Source organism: Camelina sativa, chromosome 1, assembly GCF_030686135.1.
Source record: "Camelina sativa cultivar CO46 ecotype springtype chromosome 1, ASM3068613v1".
NCBI classification, from domain to species: domain Eukaryota; kingdom Viridiplantae; phylum Streptophyta; class Magnoliopsida; order Brassicales; family Brassicaceae; genus Camelina; species Camelina sativa.
In genome coordinates this window covers 26,067,380-26,090,112 of record NC_141880.1, presented here as the reverse complement: position 1 = coordinate 26,090,112, position 22,733 = coordinate 26,067,380, and the positions used below count along the sequence as shown (strand labels likewise).

The 22,733-nt window shown below is 37.4% G+C and overlaps 6 protein-coding genes and 1 non-coding gene across 8 annotated transcripts; 3 read left to right on the top strand and 4 right to left on the bottom strand.

The window, feature by feature from the left end:
- The first annotated feature begins 2,151 nt into the window (after positions 1–2,151).
- On the top strand, positions 2,152–3,245 carry LOC104768032 (putative transcription factor At1g61730). Its single transcript, XM_010491978.2, has one exon. The coding sequence runs from the start codon at positions 2,152–2,154 to the stop codon at positions 3,022–3,024; it is 873 nt and encodes a 290-aa protein (XP_010490280.1). The 3' UTR covers positions 3,025–3,245.
- A 273-nt stretch (positions 3,246–3,518) lies between these two features.
- LOC147950389 (tetraspanin-19) lies at positions 3,519–5,391 on the bottom strand. Of its 2 annotated transcripts, none has more exons than XM_087463013.1 (5): positions 4,799–5,391; positions 4,406–4,505; positions 4,152–4,232; positions 3,970–4,074; positions 3,519–3,890 (listed from the first exon to the last, which is right to left on the bottom strand). In XM_087463013.1, exons 1-5 carry the CDS (start codon positions 4,963–4,965, stop codon positions 3,684–3,686), a joined length of 660 nt encoding a protein of 219 aa, XP_087319139.1. In that variant the 5' UTR covers positions 4,966–5,391; the 3' UTR covers positions 3,519–3,683. The 2 variants fall into 2 exon arrangements, with proteins under 2 accessions (XP_087319139.1, XP_087319144.1); XM_087463018.1 differs by having other exon boundaries at positions 4,613–5,156.
- On the top strand, positions 5,322–7,011 carry LOC104766754 (uncharacterized). The gene is made up of 4 exons (XM_010490698.2): positions 5,322–5,483; positions 5,578–5,763; positions 6,198–6,419; positions 6,509–7,011. Exons 1-4 carry the CDS (start codon positions 5,322–5,324, stop codon positions 6,857–6,859), a joined length of 921 nt encoding a protein of 306 aa, XP_010489000.1. The 3' UTR covers positions 6,860–7,011.
- A 1,924-nt stretch (positions 7,012–8,935) lies between these two features.
- LOC147950388 (small nucleolar RNA SNORD34) lies at positions 8,936–9,022 on the top strand. The gene has a single exon (XR_015565703.1). It is a non-coding gene; the product is annotated as a small nucleolar RNA SNORD34 (small nucleolar RNA).
- Positions 9,023–10,146: 1,124 nt separating this feature from the next.
- On the bottom strand, positions 10,147–11,196 carry LOC147950387 (uncharacterized). The gene has a single exon (XM_087513190.1). It carries the CDS (start codon positions 11,194–11,196, stop codon positions 10,147–10,149), a length of 1,050 nt encoding a protein of 349 aa, XP_087369316.1.
- A 4,549-nt stretch (positions 11,197–15,745) lies between these two features.
- Positions 15,746–16,777, bottom strand: LOC147950386 (uncharacterized). The gene has a single exon (XM_087509464.1). The coding sequence runs from the start codon at positions 16,775–16,777 to the stop codon at positions 15,746–15,748; it is 1,032 nt and encodes a 343-aa protein (XP_087365590.1).
- Positions 16,778–20,879: 4,102 nt separating this feature from the next.
- LOC147950385 (uncharacterized) lies at positions 20,880–22,172 on the bottom strand. The gene is made up of 6 exons (XM_087463011.1): positions 22,092–22,172; positions 21,951–22,008; positions 21,660–21,868; positions 21,504–21,551; positions 21,247–21,408; positions 20,880–21,144 (listed from the first exon to the last, which is right to left on the bottom strand). The coding sequence occupies exons 4-6, from the start codon at positions 21,511–21,513 to the stop codon at positions 21,002–21,004; spliced, it is 315 nt and encodes a 104-aa protein (XP_087319137.1). The 5' UTR covers positions 21,514–21,551; positions 21,660–21,868; positions 21,951–22,008; positions 22,092–22,172; the 3' UTR covers positions 20,880–21,001.
- Between the last annotated feature and the right edge of the window lie 561 nt (positions 22,173–22,733).

Below are 22,733 nucleotides of genomic sequence, written 5' to 3'. Positions count from 1 at the left end.
ACTATATGAGTTTGTAACATAGATGTGTATTAATATATTTTTTAATTAGCATTCTGATAATATTCACTAAATATTGTTGTTTTTTTGTTTGCAGATGTCATTGGCAAAGTCATTAACATCGGGGAGATTGAGATGCCAACTGTCAACAAACCAACTAATAAACTCAATTTTGACTTAGAAATGAAAAATGAGTTTTAAGTAAATAGTTATTTATAATTATAAGCATGTATCATTTTCTTTATTTCAGATTTATCAAAAAGAATAAAAATGGTCATAGTGATGAGAGACTAGGGTGTATTAAACAGTCAAAATACATAAAGTATAGTGTTTTATTGATCATATCACTTAGACTTATTTGACGAGTCTACACTTTTTTGTATTTGTTTAACTATTTAGAAAGATTTTTTTTTTGCAATAAAAATATATCTTTCTTGAAATCCCAACTTGGCATTTCTATAGTAAGTTTTGTGTATCAAAATTAGTTTACACCAAACTTAAATTACTTCCAAAAATATACTTAAAAGAAATATGAAATTAATTAATATTCCATAATAATAATATTTAAAGCAAAAAATAAAATATTCTAAACATTTTAATTTGCTAAAAGAAATTTAAATTCTCTGAGTCATGTGATGGAGCGGGTTAGAATTTACACAAATATGATTATATAGTTTTTGTGAATGTCTATTACTAAAGCACACAAAATATTTTAATTTAAAATAACAATCAATATACAATTATACAATCTTAAACACTAAACAAAACAAACAAAATTAATATATATAACTTAAAAAATAAAAATTTAATTATAAAAAAATTGTCCCGCGGTATACCGCGGGTTAAAATCTAGTTTATATTAACATTTTTCAAGTACATTTTCGTTTATACTCTTTAAGTTTTAATTATTTTTTTTTACAACATTAACCCATAAAACAATTCCATAAATAACATTCAAATATTAAACTTTCTTAAATTGACCAACATTTGTTACATTTAATGCCATTAAATACGGTTTTAACCCATTAAATCTCCAAAACTATTTTTATTGATGCTAGAATCTCTCAAATTTAAATGATATACAACAGATTTTCCATAACAAAAGTTTACAATATCCATAATTATATTAACATTAATAAATTTCCTAAACTGAAAATCCAATTATAAAATGTCACATTAAATATGTTGAAAACCCCCATATAATTTGGTTTATTTTTATTTTTTGAGGAATTACCAAAAAAAATAAAATTCTATTAATTATCATAAACTATATATATTGACATGGAAAAATTATAAACTATATAAGTATGCTAATTTGGTAAAACAATTAACATAATTAAACTTGATAAAAAAACTTATCTTGATTATTTTTTTACGCAAAAAATTATTTTGATTTTGGTGAGACGGGTTGGCATTAATCCTATATAGGGAGTTAAGTGGAGTTGTTTTTTTTAACACTTTTAGATGTGTACCAGGAGATAAATGTATTACTACACTATACATATATCACACGGGTTAAAACCTTGAAAACACTACAAAAATCCTATACTTTGAATACTTATATCAAATACCTGTAAAATTTTATATTTTTTAAATTAATAAAACAATAATAAAATAACAAATAAATACAATATACATTTTAAATTTTTAAAATTAAAATATTGTCCCGCGGTGTACCGCGAGTTAAATCCTAGTTCCATTCCAAATGAGAAAACTTGTTAAATGGTTGAACTTAAGTACTTAACTATTACGATTTCTTTATACGTTTTGAAAATTTACATAAACTTTTAGATATTTTTTTGGTAATAGATGTCTTGCAGTAATTGTAAATTATTATGGTAACTATATATCTCTGAATTGAACAAGGAAATTTGATAATTAGGCCAAGAATAAATTGTTATGTTAAAAATTTGTAAACCTTACGTTAATTGTGTAGTAGACAAGAGTGATGATAAAACCTTTTAATTCTTCTTGCGCCTTTTAAACCTTTTAAACCAAAATCAAGAAAAGAGAATAGTAGTATTGGATTTTCATAAATATTCACATTTCCAATAGTTAGGCAAACAAATCGTCATATGCTTTTTTGCGCCTTTAATACCATTTCTCTCATATCACTAAGAATCTGAAACCTTATTTGATAATTTTTCATTTCCAATGACGACTAAGCATCTCAAACGACTCAGACCATGGGAACCTTCAAGTTCCGACTCGTCTTCTTGTGAGAAAGAAGATGAACTCACCATGGACGTGAAGCTACAATCTTCTCCCGCTTCTGATGTTGCTGCAGCCACCCCGAAGGCTTCGTCTGAGAAGAAGAAAACTGTTCCAGCTAAGAAGGCCAAGAAGAAGGAAGTTTGTGTTTCCGGCGAGGCTAAGAAGAGGGCAAGTGAAGAGACTTCAACCGAAGATGTGAATGCCGCAAAACGAGCCAAAAAAGATGTGAAGAAGCCAAATAATCAACGGCTTTGGACGGAAGAAGATGAGATCCGTGTGTTGCAAGGAATCCTTGCTTTCAAATCTCTAACAGGGAAGACAACGACTGAAGACAAGAGTGGATTCTATGAATTCATCAAGGATTCTATCAGCGTTAAGGTTAGTTTGTCTCAGTGCATAGAGAAAATTAAGACAGTGAAGAGGAAGTTTATGAATAAATGGAAGAAGGATAAAAAACCTGCTTCTACGGAAGCTCATAATCTGAAATCTTTTGAATTGTCGAAAATGATCTGGGGTGTGGATGATGCTGAGGAGTCAAGGAAGAATGAGGGGATTAAGAAACTAGAAGATGAAGATGTGGTGTTTCTTGAACAAAGACAAGATTGGTTCAAAAACTCGTTTTTGTTTCGACAAGTTGCAAGTCTTGGCGTGAATGAAGATTCTCTGAAAAGAAGATGGAGTTCGGTGGACACAGAGAAGAAGAAGAGGGTTGAAGATGCATGGAGAGTCTTGCAAACCAAGGAACTTGGACTTGTGTCGCAAAAGTCAGAGCTTTTGCATGAAGTGGTTGCTCTGATCGCTGAAGGAATCTAGCCATTAGATGCAAAATGTCTCTTTTTTTTTGTTTGGAACTTTGGATTTTGTTTTTCTTGATTAATTGGAATTTTCCTATCTAAGTTTCTGGTTTATGTTATGACTCTGCTCTGGGTTGTTTCTTCTATGTTAAGGCTATTGGCTTGTCTTTACTAAGTTGCATCTGGTCTTTGGATTTTGACCCCTGTTCAATATGAAACTCAAGTATTGGTTTTACTTTATAATCTTTTGTAAGTAAAGGATGTTGAAGTGTAAGTTAAGGTTAAGACCATTCTTGTGCATGTGGTGATCAAAGGTGATTATGGCCATATAATAACCCAAATATTTAAAAGGGGTTTAACAAATGAAAGAGACTTCTTTTGTTGTCACTTAACAACCCAGAGAACATGTATGTATTATTGTATTTTTTTTGTTTCTTATATTTGCATAATGAAGATCCAATTCATCACAACAACATTTGAAATGATGCTTAAACCTAAAAGCGTGTAGAGAGATTTACATTCATCACATACTTTTTATAATGTTGGAACAATATCTCCAATATGTATCTGTGAATCCAGGATTTACAAGAGATAACACTGAAAGAGAAAGTGAAAGAAACAAGAAGGCAAAGTAAATGCACACATGGAAAGAGAGAAGACTCGTTTGCGCTTTTCTTCTCACCGGTTTGCCCTTTCATTAATCCTAACGGTCCAAGCTCCCGGTTTGGGTCCATACATGGGTTCTCCAACAACGTATGGAGGCGGCTGTCGAGCGTCCTGGAGGAGTGCAACTGTGCTTACATTGTACTCGTCGTCACTGTCATAATGACGGTGAGGGTGAGGTCCAAGAGCTTTGAGCAACATTGCCAATAAAACTGATAGACCCTGCAGATAAACCAAAGAAAACTAAGCAATTTTAGAAGCTAACGTAAAGTTGAATCTTAGTTGCTAACAGTTAAGATACCTGGACACACACGATAGCGAGACCTATCCACTTGCAGATCTTGAAGTTCGACTCAATGAATTCAGAGAAATGGTGGAAAGCACCAGTTGGATCCTCAGGAAAGTCCTGGTGAAAGCTTCCAAGAGATTAGAATCATGGGCGGGCGTGACAATAGAGAGCCTCTCAAGAAAAAAGAAAAATACCTGTTTCCAGTCACGGTTTAGAAAGATATCGGCAACCACACCGCCCTCAACCATAACTAGCAAGACAATGAATCCCATATACTGAACCCAGTCGATGTGCCAACAAACAGATACACATAAAAGAGAGAAACACAGGAATATATGGATTCAGGAAGGAATGATGAAACTACCAATATGTAGATTCTACAGTTCTTCTTCAAAATAGAGTAGCAGGAAAAGCTTTCTTTTTTTTTTATAATGGAAAAGAAGGTTACCATGTAAAGGCAACATCCATTCACGGTTTCAGCAGCTATGTGCCCGGCACAAGTGACAAGACAGAGAATGGCCCCGAGACCGAGAAACGAATAAATGAACCTGAAGCTCATAAGTCATAAGAAGGGTTTGGTTCAGCAATGGAAGAATAAAACAACACACAGAAACAAGATATGTCACTCTTATCAAATTTGAAAGACAAATCTTACAAGAATCCTAAAGCTAACTCTTTCCTAACAGCTTTCAGCACCACAAGCTTACGATCTAGTCCATGCTTATTATATATATTGTTCTCAAACCACTCAGAACCTAAGCAAAACAAGAACCTTCGAATATCCAGAAACTGCTCAGATACATACATAAACATTAAAAAAAGGGAACTTTAAAAAACAGACCAAGGAAGAGGGTGATCAGAATCAGCAAAGGGAAGGTCTCCCATTTGTTCTTGCCATTGTCTAATAAGCCAAACAGCGTAGAGAATCATGGCGATCCCAACCATCCCAATTAGGGAATTCACGAGCTTCAACATGGACTGTATACAACTTCTCACGATTCTCACCATCCTTTTTTTTTTAAATAAATCACCCAAAAACCCCTACACCAGAGAGACGACAACCCAACAACAAATTCGAAAAAAGAAAGAGAAATTTGTTAATCCCTCTCTCGCTCCAGATGTTCCCTTTCTCCTCCTTTCTCATTGAATCACAACCAAATCGTAAAGTTGTGATTTTTATGAAAAAGATGATATGTTTTTTTTTTCCTTTTTTTTTTTTAGCTAAGAAAAAATAGAAAATCACACTTGATGCCAAAAAAAAAAAAAAAAAGAGAAGTAAACAGTTCTTTTGGATTTTACCCACAGAGTAGAATTGGTCTCCATGGTAACTTGAAAGCGGCTTGGCTCTCTGGTCAAAGACGGCGATGATTCTAGGCCGATGGGTTTCCTTCAGTTGCGGAACCACGCCCGTGGCTAATGTTTCCAACCGAAGACATTCGGAGTTTCGTGGTCTCTCCTCTACTAGTACCCCTTGTCGCCCTTCTCTCAGATGCTCTTGTCTCGAAAGCAAAGAAGCTACTCAGCAGGTGCGTTTCAGATTAGGATAAAGTTTCCTTTTTTTTTGTTTACAACTGTAGTTTTTGGTGGCAATTCTAATTCCCAAGTCCGGTGCTTTTTTAGATTGAACAGTTGGGGAATGAACAAGGAGGGTTCTCGGTTTTGGCATCAGAGATTCCATGGGAGGATAACAGCATATGGAGCACATTTGCTCTTTACATGTTCTCTCTGCATATTCCTCTCAGTTTTGGGGGTTTATCCATTGTTGCCAACATACTCCACCTGCAGGTTCTTCATCCTCAGGCCCAAGTGAGTCTCTTTTCCCTTTTTTTCTTTTTCTGGAAGCTTTACATTTACTAGGTAGAGAAGAATGTCCGATGTCTAGTTGAATTGTTCTACACTTTAGAGATGAGCAAACGGCAGAAGATTTTACTTGCAGTTTGTAAGTTATATTGTATGTACTTCTGTGAGATGCATTTGGTTACAGTTACAGCATCATCTCGCAGAAGTTTCCTTTCAGATTAGTATGAGAAGAATGAATGTTCGATATCATGTCGAATTGAACACTTAAGAAATGAGCAAAGCGCAGAAAGATTATACCGCAATTTAGTTTTCTACATATGTGAGATGCATTCATGAGTGGTGATCTGTATGCCTTTTGATTCTGTATGGTGGTTACATTTCATGAGATGCATTTGTTTTTTTTCGTGTTTGATCCATGATGGTGTTGCTACAATGTACAGGTGCTATCACTTGTGGCTCTCCAAATGGTAGAACTTGCAGGGACAGTGTTGCTGCTGAGGGCCACAGCGAGGCCTCAATTCAAATCAATCAACTTTCTTAAGGGTAATAATGACTCGAGGGAAGGAAGAAACTGGGTGGTTGGCTCAGCATTGGGTTTGGGATGTCTTGTGGGTTTTATCTTCGTCACGTCGCTTGTAGCTGATCAACTCTTTGGTTCTAAGGTATCCCCAATAATGGCCTGATCTCAATCTCTACCATATCTCTGCTAAGACCGTTTTAACATAGCAGAAGCAATGTGTTTGAATCTCAGGCTGCGCACGAATCAGAATTGGAGAATATAATGTTGAGCGGGGATGTATCGAGAAGCGGGTGTTTTGCTCTCTACTGCGTTGTAGCTCCCATCCTGGAGGAGACAGTGTACAGACGGTTTCTGTTAACCTCCTTAGCGTCGAGAATGGAATGGTGGAAGGCACTAGTGATCAGCTCAGGAGTATTTGCGGCAGCTCACTTGTCAGGTGAGGATTTTGTGCAGCTGTTTGGGATAGGGTGCGTCCTCGGGACATGTTACAGCTGGTCAGGGAACTTAGCATCGTCAGTACTCGTCCACTCCTTGTATAATGCATTGACACTTGTCCCTTACGTTGTAGCCACCCACGTTTAGATGACGTAACTGAGAAGGAAAAAATAAAAAGGTTCCAACGCAATCTATCTTTGTTAAGACGAAACAGCGTATAAATCGTGTCCGTGTGTGTGTGTGTGTTTGCAACAGCTGATCTGTTCCTTAAGAAGCTTTAAAGATAGAATCTTTCTGCCTTTCTTTTTTTTTTTTTTTTTAGTTTAATAAAAGTGTATTTGACTAAAACAACACAAACCAAAAAGGATTTGAGTGTATGCAATACAAAGATGAGAGATCTACCTGTCTTGAGCTGTGACATACAAAAATCAGAACTTTTCAAACGTATTTTTAAAAAAGAGTTTGTTCTCTAAAAATCTAAAGGCCAAAGGGTGAAAACTGAAAACGAAAGAGAGAGGAGAGGACCAATGGAAGAGGAGGTGGTCCTGCTGCCCTGATGAGGACTGCACAGCTGGCAATCTTCACCGCAAACATCAAACGGTTCTATGTCTGACACGTGTAATAACCCAATTTGGATGGACGCACCAGATGATTCAATTAACTGGCTAAAACACAATTTACTAGTAACTTAATTATTTTGTTCAATTCAACATAGAAAAAAAAAGGAGACTTTTATTTGGAGATTAAAAGCAATGACAAAATTAGACAAATGAGAATTATAGGAGAAGCATAAATAAATAAATAAATAAAAACAGCAGAGATAACTTTCTTAGCTTAGGTGTAATATGTTCCAAATTAGTCTATTAATAACATTGACAGCTCCATTAATTAAGAAGAGTATATATATATATATATAAGAGAGAGACGAGGGGCATAAACAAAACTTCAATAAAAAGCCTTCCTCCTCCTCCGTTACAAAAAAAGTATACATAACATCTCTCTCTCTCACCTCCGGAGAGAAAGATAAGAAGAAAGAAGAAGGAAGATGGGAGCATTCGAGGAACAGGTGAAGGTAAGGGCGATGGAGCTGAAACATCTGTTCAAGAAAAGCATCAGAGTTGTCAGCAAATCTTGTAAGAAGGGATGGTCCAAAGTCAAGAACCTTCGTCGTTGATTCTTTCTCTCTTATTATTAAGTGTGTTTTTTAAAAAAAAAATATACAATTATGAAGTCTTTTTCTTAATTGTGTTGTTGTTCTTTTTTTTAATTGTCTTTCATTCTTTTTATCGAATCGTTCGCCATTGATCTCTAAGATGTTAATCTTGTTTTCTTTCTCCTCCCTTGTTTTCAAGATTTGTGGGATGTTAACAAATTTCACACCTCCATAATGAGATCTATTAATTATGTATGATGCATCAATGAATTTACAGAATTAATCATCTTTGATTTTTTTTAAAAAAGAGGACATTTCCCTTGAGAAAGATTTCAAAAAGGTAACCTCTCTTTCAAATTTCAGTTTTAATTCAAAAAAATAAAGTCATAAAGATAAGCTTATACATTAATCATTAATGAACCCGGATTTTTTTTTTTTTGTTTTTAACTTAACCCCCAAAAAAAAAATATCAAATAAAAACAAAATTAGTAAAATGAAGAGAATGATACCCAAGTTTCAAAAAACAGTGTTTCCCGTCGGGTGGGTCCATATAAGCTTTAATGGGCCGAATATGGGCCTCTACACAGTTTGGAGATTCAGGTCTAACGCTAAACGGAACAATTGCATCTATAAAGGGAGATTCTAGGGTTTCAGAGAAGCAAGAAGAAACCAAACTGTGGTGGTGGTGGTGGCGGCGGAGAGAAAATATAAGAGTGATTCAGATAGTATTCTATGAGCGTGCTTATGGTCTTTTTTTTTTTTTTTTTTTTTTCTCATTATAGATATCAAAGATTAACACTTCTGTTTTCATCGCATCGCATATGTGTTAATCTTTGTCTTCATCGCTTTGCGAAGCCATAGGATATCTTTTTTATTATTATTATTCATCTAGTGTGTGTTGTTATTAGTACAAATCTTGATCTTGATGAGCTTTGGTGTTTGGTTTAGATAATGATATGATCCAGTGATGATTGATGTTATTTTGTCTACATTGTTTGATTTATCACTGAAATCAATTCTTTTAACCAGTCTGAGGCTCATTGTGATCTCTCTCTCTCTCTTTCATTTTTGCTGGCCTATGATGATTCAAATTTTGCCTACATTGTCTGAGTTAACTCGTGATATCAACTTTTTACAAAATGTTTTCTGAGGCCTATATATATATATATATATATAATAGTTTTGTTTTGTTTGTGAATTAGCTTATTTTTGCAATATTGAGTATGGGGGGCTGGTGATGATGTTTCATATCTTTGCCTACATTGCCTGATCAAAGTTATTTTTGGCTTTGAGCAAGTGAGTGAATGATACTTTTCTGAAGCCTCCTCAAAAGTCTGCTTAGTGCTATTATCTTCTTTTTTTTTTTCCTAGCGAAGCTGGATCTTTTTTGTAGTGTAAGGATGTTTGTTATATGCTCCATGTGATCTGTCCCTCTGTTACCCCATGAACCTTCTTATAATCTTAGAAAATGGTTTAGAATGAATCTTTCCTGAGGAAGGATCATTTACTGAGAAATTAAGCCTTAATTAGCCCCAACTCATTGCTCTCTCTCTGCTAGAATTTTAATTTTGTAGGTGTCATGTTTCCAAATTTACAATACGTTTTTTTTTTTTTGTGATTTGCCTGAAACGTCTACAATCTTTGGACAGTTGGAGGGAACATTTTAAACTTTCACTTAGAGCCTTAACTAGTGAAGATTAATGAGGCAGAAACAGATCAAAGCAATTCTTTTTCTAGAAATTTGTCAAAAGAATTAAGAATCTGAGTGGCGCTAGATATAAAAATCGGTCATGCTAATGAGAGAAGAGAAAGTGCCCTCATTATTGTATCGTTATGTAATAAAGATAAACAAAGTAAAACAAGAACCTGGACACTCTTTTTCAAACGCTTTAGTAATAATTTGACTAAAGGAGATAACTTTATCTGCATTTCCAACTACTTGCACTAAAGGAGATTGTGAATTCGAATCACCGGTTGAAGCACTGATAAACATCGAAGCACTGATTAAAGGCATTATTAGTATTTTAACAAAGAGAATTGTGAATTCGAATCACCGGTTGAAGCACTGATTAATCGATCGATGAAGCAGAGTTGGTTTAGGTTTAATCTGTTAACAGCTGTTGCTATAAAAGCCGTCTTCAGGCTGTTTTATTTTTTTATAGGAATGTGAATATTCATATAAATGAAAAATTTGAGGTTTTACAAAAGCGCTTCACCTAGAGTTGTAACCTTGCCAAAAAAAGAATAAAAAACAAGGGATACAATATAAGTTGAGTGTCAATCAACTAACTAAACAAACGATTATCGAATCCAAAGTGCCATCATGTTCCTGAATTGCTTCCGGTTGCTTCTGGCAGTGATAAGTGTTTCTCAACTCCTTTTCGATATCCTTAAATATTGCTTCGGGTGTGGAATGGACATGGTTGTGGAGAATGTTGTTTCTCAGTTTCCAGATGTGATAGACCTCAGCTTGAGTAGCAAGTTTCCTCAGAATTGCAGGAGCCGTGTCTGACTTCATCCTTGTCCAGGTTAGGAGAGAAGACCAAGTATAAAAACGGTAGGGATTTAGGTGGAAATGGGACTGAACCCTTATCCAGAGTTGCTCACTAAACGGGCATCTAAGCAACAGGTGCTCATGAGACTCGTCGGAGGTGGAGCAGATGCAGCAGGTTAGAGGTGTTGCTATGCCCCAGGAGGCTAGTCGGTCTCTAGTAGGCAGTCTACCCAGTTGCGCTAGCCACATAATGAAAGCATGTTTGGGGGTTGCTCCCTTGAACCAAATCGAAGAAGCCCAATTTTTCAAAGAAGCTCTCGATCGAACTAAGTCCCATGTTTTTGCAGTTGGGAAACTGTGGAATTTTTCCTCCTGAATCACCCAAAAGTATCTGTCAATTGGTGCGTCTGGGATAAGAGGAGGGAGAGAATGCAATAAAGCGTAGAGGTTTATTTCCTGAGGTGACCGGGGTTCGGGGAGTAGCCAAACATTTCGAGCACAGGCATCAGCAACCAAGGAGTGTAGAGGGACATTTAGACGACTAGGACCATCCTCTCCAGTCAAGGATATTAAAAGACCAAGAATGGACCAGGAGTCAAACCAGAAGCTAGCCCTCACACCATTCCCCAGCTCGCACTTCACAAAAGATTCAGCCAAAGATCGTAGGTGTAGTAGTGATTTCCAGTTCCAAGAATCGCTTGCTACAGCTTTAATGGACCAGAAACTTTTACCTTTGATATGATGATGATGATGCCAGGCCACCCACAAGGAGCCACTTTCAGAGAAGAGTAGCCAGATTAGCTTCAAGCAAAGAGTAGCGAGATTTGTGGAACTCATCCTCGTTGATTAATGGAAGACACGTTTGATAACTCACTTGGGTTTGATCTAATTAAACTCGTAAAAATCGCGTGTACATACACTTGTCTTCTTATTCCTCTCCTTGGGGCTCGGCCTCTTCTCTTCTCTTGTTCGTGTGTGTGTGTGTTCTTTCGAGTTTCAGTCATTGATTTTTGAGCTTCGCGGCTTTTTATGCAAATTTCTCACTTATTTGTTTCGTCGCATGATGTCTCATATTTAGAATAACTATTTGTTTAAGTTGATGAAAAATCCAACTATCACTGAATAACTAGTAGTAAAGTGGCGGGCTATCATGGAAGATGTCTTTAACTTCCATCGGCTATTGAATTTTTGTTGTCAAAGTAGAGATACTCGAATGATGTATTTTGATTCAATCGAATAAGTACATTACACCATTAACACGTGAGCAATCCTAGAAGGTTACTTTAAAAAAAAAAAATTATTACTTTAATTATATTTATTTTATTTTATTTTTATTAATATTAACCAGTAATTGAATGACATCTGTCAGATAATTCTGAGAAACGATACTTCCGTAAACACTCTCAGCATCGATTCTCTTCTTTTCTTATTCTCTCTCTTCTGTATATTAATTTTTTATTGAGAGTATTTTGAAGAGTACTCTTTAGTGGAGATGCTCTTATATAGTAAAGGATAAAGCCCTAAGTACAATGGGATTCCTAAACCGACTTAGAATAAGAGAAGGTAGCCAATGGGCCTTATGGACTTAGACATATGAATGGGCCGGTTATAGAGATCCACTCCAAGTGATTTACAGCACTCTCCCTTGGATGACATAACCGTGCAAATGCTAAGAGATCACTGTAATACGCTTGGGGACACTGTCTCATTAAAACCTTACCAGGAAAACTCATTGGGACAAAACCATGGTGAAAGAAAAAGAGTACAGCACGTATTACTCCCCCTGTTCCAAGCATCACTAAAAGTCCTTAAGTCTCTGTATCCCAATCTGGTGCGTGAGCTTCTTGAATGTTAATGTCGGTAATGACTTGGTGAAGAGATCGGCTGAATTGTCGCATGATGGAACTTGTACCACTTGAACTTCTCCGGCCTTTTGTAGTTCATGTGTGAAGAAGAACTTAGGTAAAATGTGCTTTGTCTGATCTCCCTTAATGTATCCTTCCTTGAGTTGTGCGATGCAAGTGGTATTGTCCTCATATATGATAGTCGCTTCCTTGTCATCGGCCATGCCACAATCCGACCTGATATGTTGAATCATTGATCTCAACCAAACACACTCACGGCTGGCTTCATGCATGGCTAAAATCTCTGCATGATTAGATGATGTGGCCGCTATGGTCTGCTTCATTGAACGCCATGAAATTGTTGTACCACCGTGCGTAAACACATAGCCAGTTTAAGACCTTGCATTATGTGGATCCGATAAATAACCTGCATCAACAAAACCAACTAAACCTTCTTTGTTATAGTTAGTATAATATAAACCCAAATCCAACGTTCCTTGTAGGCAACACAATATATGTTTGATACCGTTCCAGTGCCTTTGGGTCGGACAAGAACTAAATCTTGCTAGGAGGTTCACAACAAAAAAAATGTCTGGTCTAGTGTGGCTAGCCAAACACTTCCGAATCGAGAATCTCTTCATCGTCCTTCTTTGGACCGAATGGATCAATGTCCAAATTAAGGCTTCTCACAACCATTAGGATAGGCAATGGGTGAGCCTGGTCCATATTAAATCTCTTAAGTGCCTTTTCAGTATATGTCATTCAATGCACAAGGATTCCATCATTTATGTACTCAAGCTGCAATCCCAAACAAAACTTAATTTTACCTAGGTCTTTCATTTCAAACTCTTTCTTGAGATATTCAACTGTTTGGGCGATTTCCCCAGAGGTTCCTAGGATATTCAAATCATCCACATATACTGCTATGATTACAAACTCTTTGTTTGCAAACTTCTTTATAAAAATACATGGACTGATGAGATCATTCTTATAGCCTTCTTTGGCTAGGTACTCACTTAGTCTATTGTACCACATACGTCCACTTTGATTTCAGTCCATAAAGGGATTTGTTTAGCCTTATGCAGTATTGTTCTCGAGAACTACTCTTATCTTTGAGCTCAATACCCTCTGGTAATCTCATATAAATCTCATTATCTAGTGGACCATATAAATATGCAATCACTACATCCATTAGCCGCAAATCAATTTTTTCTCTTATAGCCAGACTTATTAAAAATCTAAAAGTCGTTGCATCCATCACAGGGGAGTATGTCTCCTCATAATCTATTCATGGTCTTTGAGAGAATCCTTGGGCTACAAGTCGTGCCTTATATCTCACGATTTCATTATTTTCATTTCTCTTCCTTACAAAGACTCATTTGTGTCCAGCTGGCTTTATATCGAATGGTGTCCTTAAGATCGGACCAAACACATTCCTTTTCTTTAATGAATTCAACTCCACGTCAATGACTTCTTTCCATTTTAACCATTCTGAACTTTGAGTGCTCTCTAATATAAACGTGGGTTCATGATCCTCACTTATTTCAAGTGCTACCTTGTATGCAAATATTTCATCAATGTCGACATCTTTTCGGTTCTATTGAATTCCAGATATGATATAATTTATTGAGATCTCGTTATTATCAATACCTTCAGGACCTTGAGGTTCAGCATCCCAAACCTCATTTGGTACCTTAGGATTTGCCGCGGCCATGTCTATAAACCTCAGTTTGATTTGCACCTTTCTTTGATTTCCGAGAATTCTTATCTTTGGAACCTATTGGTCTATCACGTTTCAAACGTGCCTTAGACTCTGTAGCAACTTGATGTGTTCCTTTTGAACATCAATACGTACTGGTGCATTACAAGCTGGTATGTACGATTTCATAACTTTCTTTGGGTCAACAAAGGAATCTGGCAATTGATTAGCTAGCTTTTGTAAATGTATAATCTTTTGGACCTCTGCCTCACATGCTATAGTCCGAGGATCTTGCCAATTCAAGGATGTTTGATTCCATGATATTTCTTTGACCAACTTGTTTGTCTCTCCACCCAACATAGGAAATTCGGATTCAGCAAACTGACAATCCGCGTATCTAGCCTTAAATAAATCACCCGTAGTTGGCTCTAGATACTTAATAATGGTGGGAGAATCATATCCAACATATATTCCCATCCTCCTTTGAGGCCCCATCTTTGTTCTCTGTGGTAGAGCAATAGGTACATAAACGACACACTTGAATGTCTTTAGATGAGATATGTCTGGCTCATGATCTGTTAGTAATTGGGATGACGAATATTTATGCTCACTAGATGAACTGATGCGTATAAGCTCTGCTGCATGTAATACTGCGTGTCCCCAAGCCGACACAGGAAGCTTCGACCTCATGAGTAATGGTCGAGCAATTAATTGAATACGTTTAATAAAGGATTCAGCTAATCCATTCTGTGTATGTACATTTGCCACGAGATGTTCCACACTTACCCCCATGGACATACAATAATCATTAAACGCTTGGGATGTAAATTCACCAGCACTATTTAGACGTATAGTCTTGAGTGGAAAATCTGTAAAGTGGGCTCGCAGACGTATGATCTGGGGCAGCAATCTAGCCAACGTAAGGTTTCTAGTTGATAATAAGCAAACATGCGACCATCTGGTCGATTCATCAATAAGGACCATAAAATATCTAAACGTCCCACAAGGTGGGTGTATTGGTCCACATATATCTCCTTGTATCCTTTCTAGAAAATTTAAAGTCTCTTTAGTGACTTTTACTGGTGATGACCTTATAATGAGTTTCCCTTGTGCACATGCCACACACGTGAGATTTTTAGGGATAACTCGTCTCTCTTTAAGAGTGTACCCATTTGAGTTCATAATTAGCTTACACATCATGTTAGAACCCGAATGGCCAAGCCGGTCATGCCATAAAGTGAATTGTTCGTTGAACATCTTGTTCATTGCCATATTAGCCTCTATCATATCAATTTTAGCATGGTAAAGACCAGTGGATAATGCGGGTATAGTCTCTAAGACTTTCTTATGGCCTTGGGTGATTTTAGTAATATGTAGAAACTCTTGGTTTCCTTCACCCTTAGTTTCAACATGGAAACCATTCAAACGAATATCTTTAAAACTTAATAAGCTCCTCTTTTAGCTGGGTGAATATAAGGCATCACTTATTTCAAGATGTGTGCCATTAGGTAAAAATATATGGGCCTGGCCGTAGCCTTCAATTAAACTTGTTATACCCGCTATTGTGATAATCTTGACATTTTTCAAAATGAGATTAACAAAGTATCTCTTATCCTTCAACATTGTGTGGCTTGATCCACTATCCACCACAAGTATGTTCTTGTCCTCAGCCATTTCTTAATATGGACAAGAATTATGTTTTAGACATAAAGAATAAAACAAACAAATATATATATTGAAGGAAATAAAATAATTGAATTTAAACCAAAATTATAATTCAAAATAATAATCCAATAAAATTCAAAGCATAAAACATAGAAATTAAATCAAGACAATTTCAAATTTAATTATCCTCTCCTAGACAATCCGAAGTCTCATAATCCAATTGGTCATCATTCTCATGGTCGAAATCTCCTTCACCATCGAGATGAACCAGGATAGCTTCTGGATTCTTTTTCAAACTCTCTTGATAGAGATCAATAAGGTGCTTAGATGTCCTGCACGTCTTTGCCCAATGGTTCCCCATACCGCATCGGCGGCAAAAAGATTTTGTCTTATGTTGCGGTTTGAAAATTCTGTGGCCTCTACCTCGACCACGACCGAAGTCTGATCGATTCCCACAACCATGACCATCATAATAGTTTCCTTGGTAATTGCCACGACTACCACTTCCTCTACCACCACGGCCACGGCCGTGATGCTTGTCTCTATGGACGTAGTTAGACTCTTTGGTCTGTTTAGGCCCTTGAGGCTCTTTCTTGGTCATATCAACCTTATGGGCTTCTGGTAATGGGGCAGAACCAGGAGGTCTCGTTGCACTGTTCATTAGTAATAACTCATTGTTTTGCTCAGCAAGTAGCAAACAAGAGATTAGACTTGCATATGTTTTGAAACCCTTTTCACGATACTGTTGCTGAAGCAGTATGTTGTTGGTGTGAAAGGTTGAGAATGTTTTCTCTAGCAAGTCTTCTTCAGTAACCTCCTTACCACATAATTTCAAGATTGAGACTATCTTAAATAGCTCTGAGTTATACTCTTCCACGAATTTAAAATCTTGGATTCTTAGATTTTTCCAATCAAATTGAGCCTTTGGTAGGAGCACCGTCTTTTGGTGTCCATATCTGTTTTTCAACTCTGTCCAAAGGTCAAGAGGATTCTCAATGGTAAGGTACTGATTTTTTAGACTCTCATTAAGGTGATGGCGTATGAGGAGAATCGCTTTGTATCTTTCCTTTTCGGTGGTATCATTACCATCCTCGATACATTCACATAGGTCCTTTGATTTCAGGGTAATCTTAGTGTCCAATGCCCATTGTAAATAGTTGTCTCCAGAGACATTAAGGGCAGCATATTGGAGATTGTTGAGCTTTGTCATCTACACAGTACAAAACATGCATCCAATCATTATCATGCAGTATTTAAGACCGAACCATGCAATTAATTTCGTCTAGGCTATGCGGTATTTGAGATCGAACCATGCCATCAATTTAAACTAGGCCATGCAGTATTTGAACATCCATGCTTTTATACATAATTTCGTGGTTAATTCTATGCATGAAAACAATCCTAGATAAATTATTGTCTAGTATGAACAGGAAAATATGCACATAATTTCAAGTTTTAGAAGTTTTCCTTTTCTCTAGATAAGATTTCCTTTTTCTTTGAATAGGATAATGACAAGAATTTTAGGGAGATAGATTTTCTCTAGAATTCCGATTTTAAGGTTTGATTTTAGGGTTTTGATTTTAAACAAACAATCAATAATAATCGGATTTAAAACATAGAACAATCAGTTTAATATTTTTCTCTATGAGTTTCGATTTCACGTTTCTAGTTTTAAGGTTTTCATGCAATCGATTTTCAAGCAAGCAATCAATCACAACCGGATTTTAAACATGGTACAATCAGTTTAATTGCAAACAATCTAAGCAATCCTAAAACCTCATAGCAATCGAATTTTAAAGTTTTAGGGTTTTAGGGTTTAAGGGTTTCAAAGCTTAGGGTTTTGTTTATTGATTGTTTACTTGTAGATTTTAGGGTTCTTATAGAATTAAGGACCAGATTCAATTCATATGTTATGATAAGGTTTGATTGTTTACCTTAGCACCTTTTGGGGTTGAATGGAATTGATCCGGGAGCTAAATACCTCGAATAACAAACAAGCTGATCACGAACAGGCCACAAACCTCGAGCTTGATCACGAACTCACGAACTTATCCTTCGTTTTTGAGCTTGAACGAACAAGGGTTGTTGTGCGGCGGTGTAGGGTTTTGGAAATTTTTCTCAGTTGGAGTTTAGGGCAAACTCGTGCTGATAACGTGTTGTGAAAGTAGAGATACTCCAAGAGTGTATTCTCTTGTATTATTAATGATTCAATCGAATAAGTACATTATATAATAAAGGATATAGCGCTAAGTACAATGAGATTCCTAAACCGACTTAGAATAAGAGAAGGTGGCCAATGGGCCTTATGGACTTAGACATATGAATGAGCCGGTTAATGATTCAATCGAATAAGTACATTATACAACATTTTTTTTAATATATATATATATATATATAATCATCAATTGCGTTATGATCGATCTCGCTAACTAGTATGATCTTGCTGCTTATGTAAAAGGAGGACCATTCCAATTTTGCCTACATCGTCTGAGAAATTAACCCAATGAATGATATAGTATAATCTGAGGCCTACCTACTACATATAGTTTTGGTTTTCATTCTTGGAGAATCACATTTTGTAGACTTGTAGTGTTAATACGAGTAGGCTCGTGATGTTCTGACCAAAGCTATATAAGTTAGTGATCGTGATTGACTAATTTGCTAAACAAGTAACAACACGTTTTTACTTGTCTTAATCATATGAGAATTCTGGATTAACTATTATCAATTTCAGGACCGGGAGATTCAAACCGGATTTTGTCTAATTGGAAGTTATGGTATTTTTCCGGTTAAGGAGTAAAATATATAATAAATAAAAAAACAAAAAAAAAATTGAAAAAAATATGAAGTGCCGTCATCGTATCTCTCTGGTGGACGCAGGCGGACGAGAAAACCTAGGGATTAGGGTCGGGTCAGAGAGTGAGTGTGAGGAGCATGAAGCATCTTCTCCGACAACAATTCCGTTATTTCTTCTGGAACCTTCCTTGCAGGCGCTCCTTTGTTCGATCCCCGAGAACCATACCTTCGCCGGAGCTCATTAATGAGACTCTCAGGCGTCGGATCGAGAGAGTTCAAGATTCGACGGTCTCCATCACCCCTTTGCTCCGAGAACGCGGAAATCAAACGCCATGTTGTTGGGTTTGACAAACACAAAACAAATGGGCCTTAATGGGCCAGACGAAATTGGCATTAAGGAAAGGAGAATAAGATTCTGGAAATGATTTGGCCCAATGCATACATGTATAAGTGTGTTTCATCGATCAATAAAGTGGAGGTAGGTGAGAGACAAGACATCAAAGAGAGTTCTAGAGAAAGAGAAGAAAAAAGGGTTCTTCTTCAAGAAGCTTTCTCCTTCTTTGTTGTGTTCTTGTTCTTGTATCCTCTTGTGTACCAAAATCTGTAAACCAAAGAACATCACAAGTTAGTGGTGTGTGTAACCTCTTCATATAGTGGAAGTTGTGGGAGACAATTCCCACCCGAGACGTACGGGTTAGAGGCCGGGAACTCGGTGATCAAATTCTCTTGTGTCATCATGTGTCATGTTCAAGTTTTAGATATGTGAATCTTTAATCGGGTGTGAGGCGATGAGGGACCAAAAGCAACAATTATCCTCACAAGTGGTATCAGAGCACAGGCTCTCTGATTCATAAGATCTAAAGGAGGAGGAAGAAGATGACAGTTAAAGGTTGAAGTCATCTTGTGTGGAGGATAACAGATTCTCAGGTGAAGGTTGAGTCTGTAGCAGAGATCTCAGGTTAGGAGATCAGAAAGATCCTCTAATGACACGACACAAGAGAGTTGCATCAAGGGAGAGTTATGGTTATGGTTCAGGTCCAAGTATGCCAGCATAAAAAAAAAAAAAAAAAAAAAAGTTGGAGACTAGTGCAGAAGACACAAGATCTTGAAGGCGTTCTTGATCTGTGAAGACTAAATCAACGGTGAGTTGGTTTAAGGTGGAGTTTCTCTGCAGTAAGTTCGATTCAAGTTTAAGAAAGCATGGGTTAAGGTGACTAACTCAAGGCTGTGGAAAGAGGAATCGAATAATCATCCAAAAGGCTCAAGTCGGCGCTGCCATCACAAGGTATTTGTGATGTTCTTTACTGAAGTTTCAGGATACTCAAGGCTGCTTAAGTTGAAGGAATCTTAGCTTGGAAGAACACAAGGAGATAGACTGAGTTTAACAATGGAGAAGTCAAGATTTTTTTGCTGTGAATCAGATTGTATCTTGCTTGTCTGGTTGTTGAAAGTCAGTAAGTTTGGTGTTCAAGAAGGATGTTGAAGATTCAAGGAAAAAAAATCAGAGCAGATGAGTATGAGGCTAGAAACTGCTTGAGGCAAAGCAGGTCGATAACTCTGAAAGAATTCAGTAAGGTTTGAGAGGTGTTGGGTGAAGAGTTTTAGTCTCAGGTTTAATGGAGGTCAATGCATGGCTGCATTGACAGAAGGAAAGGTTATACTTGTTTTCCTTTGGCATCACAAGAAGAGAATTGAGGGCTGGTTGTGAAGCAGGCATTGATGTGTTAGTGGATTCCCAAATACTAAGGAAAAGTATTGTGTAGAATGGTGTTTTACAGCGGTAAAAGGGTTGTCACAAGTGTGGTGTGACAGGAAGTTGCTGTAAAAGGGAAGTCTTTGGTGTTATGGTTTAGCAAATTGATAAGAGATTGATATTGAGTTTCCTAGTGGAGAAACCTGCTAGTAAAAGAGGATATTTAAGCACAAGAGCTGAATGAAGGTTGTATCAAAAGTCTTCCAAATGGGATCAGTTTGGAGGCGGGTTCCATCAGTGATGATGATGGCGGTACAAGATGGATTCAGGCTATGGTTGTTGAAACAAAGGCAGTAAGCTCAATCTCAGTTTTGCTAAATGTGGTGGTTACAGCAAGGAAGTGTGGCAAAGGCTGTAAGCTGGTGATGAGTGTAAGACAAGTTCAAAGGAGGCAGCAATGGTTTTGAATTTGTGAGTGTGCACTGATGCAGAATAGTTTGAGCAAAGGATGAGCAAAGAAATTTGTGTCGAAAGTCTTCCTAGCTAGGTGGAGTTAGGCGGCGTGTTCTGTTGATAACAACAGCGGTACAAAGTGATGCTCAAATCAAAGGTGCTCAAACAGATGAAGAGTAAGTCAAAGACTGTTTCAAGGAAATGAAGCATGAGTGACTTAAGAGTTATTTCTGCAGTTGATTCAACAGGAAGTTTACTTGTCAGCAAGGTTCTGTTTAAACAAGATGTTTGGATCAAGGTTTGTGTCGAAAGTCTATCTAGCAAGATGGTAGCTTGATGGCGGGTTCTGTTAGGCTTAACAGCGGTACAAAGAAACGTCCAAGGCATAAGAGTTTAAACAGAAAGGTGTTGGAATCATGGATTGTCTTAAGGGCTGAGGCAAGTATGATTCAAGTTTCTGGCAAGTGGTTTACTAAGGGGTTGAATCTAAGATCAGGGCACATGTGACATAAAGGAAATCAAAACAAGGTTCCACAGCAAGTCACGGTTCCAAGAAATCCAAGGGAATGGAGAAAAGAAAAGGTACTTGTGAGTAATCAGAAGTCGCAAGGTGTAGACTCTGATTGTAGGTGGAGCTGTTTTGAAGAAAGAAAAAACCAAGTTAAGGTTTCATGGTGTCTTACAGAATTAAAAAAATCCAGAGACAAAAGAAAATGATTCAAGGTACAATTGTTTACCTGGAGTCATTGGAACAGCAAAAAGGACGAAACAGATCGTCGGAGTTGCTGCAAAGGAAGGAAAATGCAGAAGTGTGAGGAAGGGAAACAAGCCTGCTATGATCTCCTCAATGTCGTCTGAAGGAAGATACAGCTCCAGGTAACCCCAATCGACATTATACGCTGACAGGAAGAAGAACAGAGAAACAAGTCAGCTTTGGGAAATTAAAATTAAAACTATGTCGATAAAAGGAGATTAGGAGGGTTAAGGGAGTTACCTGTAGGCATCTGGTATTACTGTGAAGAGACTTAGATTCCAGGTGGAGCTGTTGGTTAAGATTCAAGGAACAACAATTTAGTTCTTCATTGTTAGTTCTTGAATTTGAAAGTATGAGCCAAGAAAAGGTGACCGATAATAAGAGGAGTTTGGTTACTTGTGGAGACTGGAGAATCAGTTGTCGAGAGTTGGAGACTGATTCCAAGTGGAGTTTCTGAGATGAAAATTCAGAAAATCCAAGTAAGGATTTTGGTGGCTCAAAGGGGGAAAACTCCAGCAGCTAGAGAGGAAGATGATTCATGGTTAGGAGATTACTTGAAGTCATCAAGGAGAAAGAAGAACATGGGATGTTCAACACTAGAGCTGCTGTGAGAGTAGACATGAAACTGAAGTTAGAGTTTCATGAGTCTTTTGGAAATCGGAAGAGACAGGGCTGTGAAGGAGTTACCTGGAAAAGGTTGTGGAGCCATGATGGAGAGTAATTGGTTCCAGGTGGAGCTCATCACCTAAAATGGATTCAAAATGGCAATTCTCAGAAGATCCTAATCACTAAGTGTCAGGAAGAGACAAGAGAGAGATTAGAGGGTACCTGAGCTGGACGGTGACGGCGATGGCGTGATTCGCGGGTGAAAACGGAACAGCTCGGGAGAAGAGGCATGGATAAGAGACAAAGTTGATGTCTCGGGTTCTACAAATTAAATCACCAAAGAGGAAAGAGAAGAGCTCCACCGGTAGTGATCGCAGCTGAAGGAGATTGCCAGCGAGAATGGTGGTGATACATGGTTCATCGAACCAAAGTTGAGATATGGAGATAATGTCTCTTGATTCACCGGAATTGGGAGCCGCCGTGAAACAGGTGGAGACTGAAGCTTGGCTTCGCCGGAAAACATGCAGGGATGACCGGAATTAGCCTCCAATTCCGCTATACCATGGGGAAGTAAGAAGCTACATCTTCTCCATGTCGAGAACGAGAGGGCTCGGTGAAAGAAAAAAAAAAAAACTGGTTGCCACCGGAGAAGAGAGATGCTCACCGGATAAGGAGGCGGAGTTTGTCGGAGGAGGTTCGCTGAAGTTTGGCTTCACGAACAGAAGAAGAGGAGAGGTTGGTTTCAGATTTCTTGTTGTCGATGAGTGTTTTGTTTTGTCAAAAGGTGGAGATTGTTGTTGGGTTTGACAAACACAAAACAAATGAGCCTTAATGGGCCAGACGAAATTGGCATTAAGGAAAGGA

Excerpts from the sequence above, each read along its gene's own strand:
- LOC104768032 (XM_010491978.2), top strand. The coding sequence starts at position 2,152 with ATGACGACTAAGCATCTCAAACGACTCAGACCATGGGAACCTTCAAGT.
- LOC147950389 (XM_087463013.1), bottom strand. The coding sequence starts at position 4,965 with ATGGTGAGAATCGTGAGAAGTTGTATACAGTCCATGTTGAAGCTCGTG. Across the intron at positions 4,233-4,405 it reads ATGGATGTTGCCTTTACATG|TATATGGGATTCATTGTCTT; the intron begins GTAACCTTCTTT and ends GACTGGGTTCAG. Across the intron at positions 3,891-3,969 it reads TCGCTATCGTGTGTGTCCAG|GGTCTATCAGTTTTATTGGC; the intron begins GTATCTTAACTG and ends GTTTATCTGCAG.
- LOC104766754 (XM_010490698.2), top strand. The coding sequence starts at position 5,322 with ATGATTCTAGGCCGATGGGTTTCCTTCAGTTGCGGAACCACGCCCGTG. Across the intron at positions 5,764-6,197 it reads TTCTTCATCCTCAGGCCCAA|GTGCTATCACTTGTGGCTCT; the intron begins GTGAGTCTCTTT and ends TACAATGTACAG. Across the intron at positions 6,420-6,508 it reads ATCAACTCTTTGGTTCTAAG|GCTGCGCACGAATCAGAATT; the intron begins GTATCCCCAATA and ends TTTGAATCTCAG.
- LOC147950387 (XM_087513190.1), bottom strand. The coding sequence starts at position 11,196 with ATGAGTTCCACAAATCTCGCTACTCTTTGCTTGAAGCTAATCTGGCTA.
- LOC147950386 (XM_087509464.1), bottom strand. The coding sequence starts at position 16,777 with ATGACAAAGCTCAACAATCTCCAATATGCTGCCCTTAATGTCTCTGGA.
- LOC147950385 (XM_087463011.1), bottom strand. Across the intron at positions 21,145-21,246 it reads TGCTGTTCCAATGACTCCAG|CTCCACCTACAATCAGAGTC; the intron begins GTAAACAATTGT and ends TCTTCAAAACAG.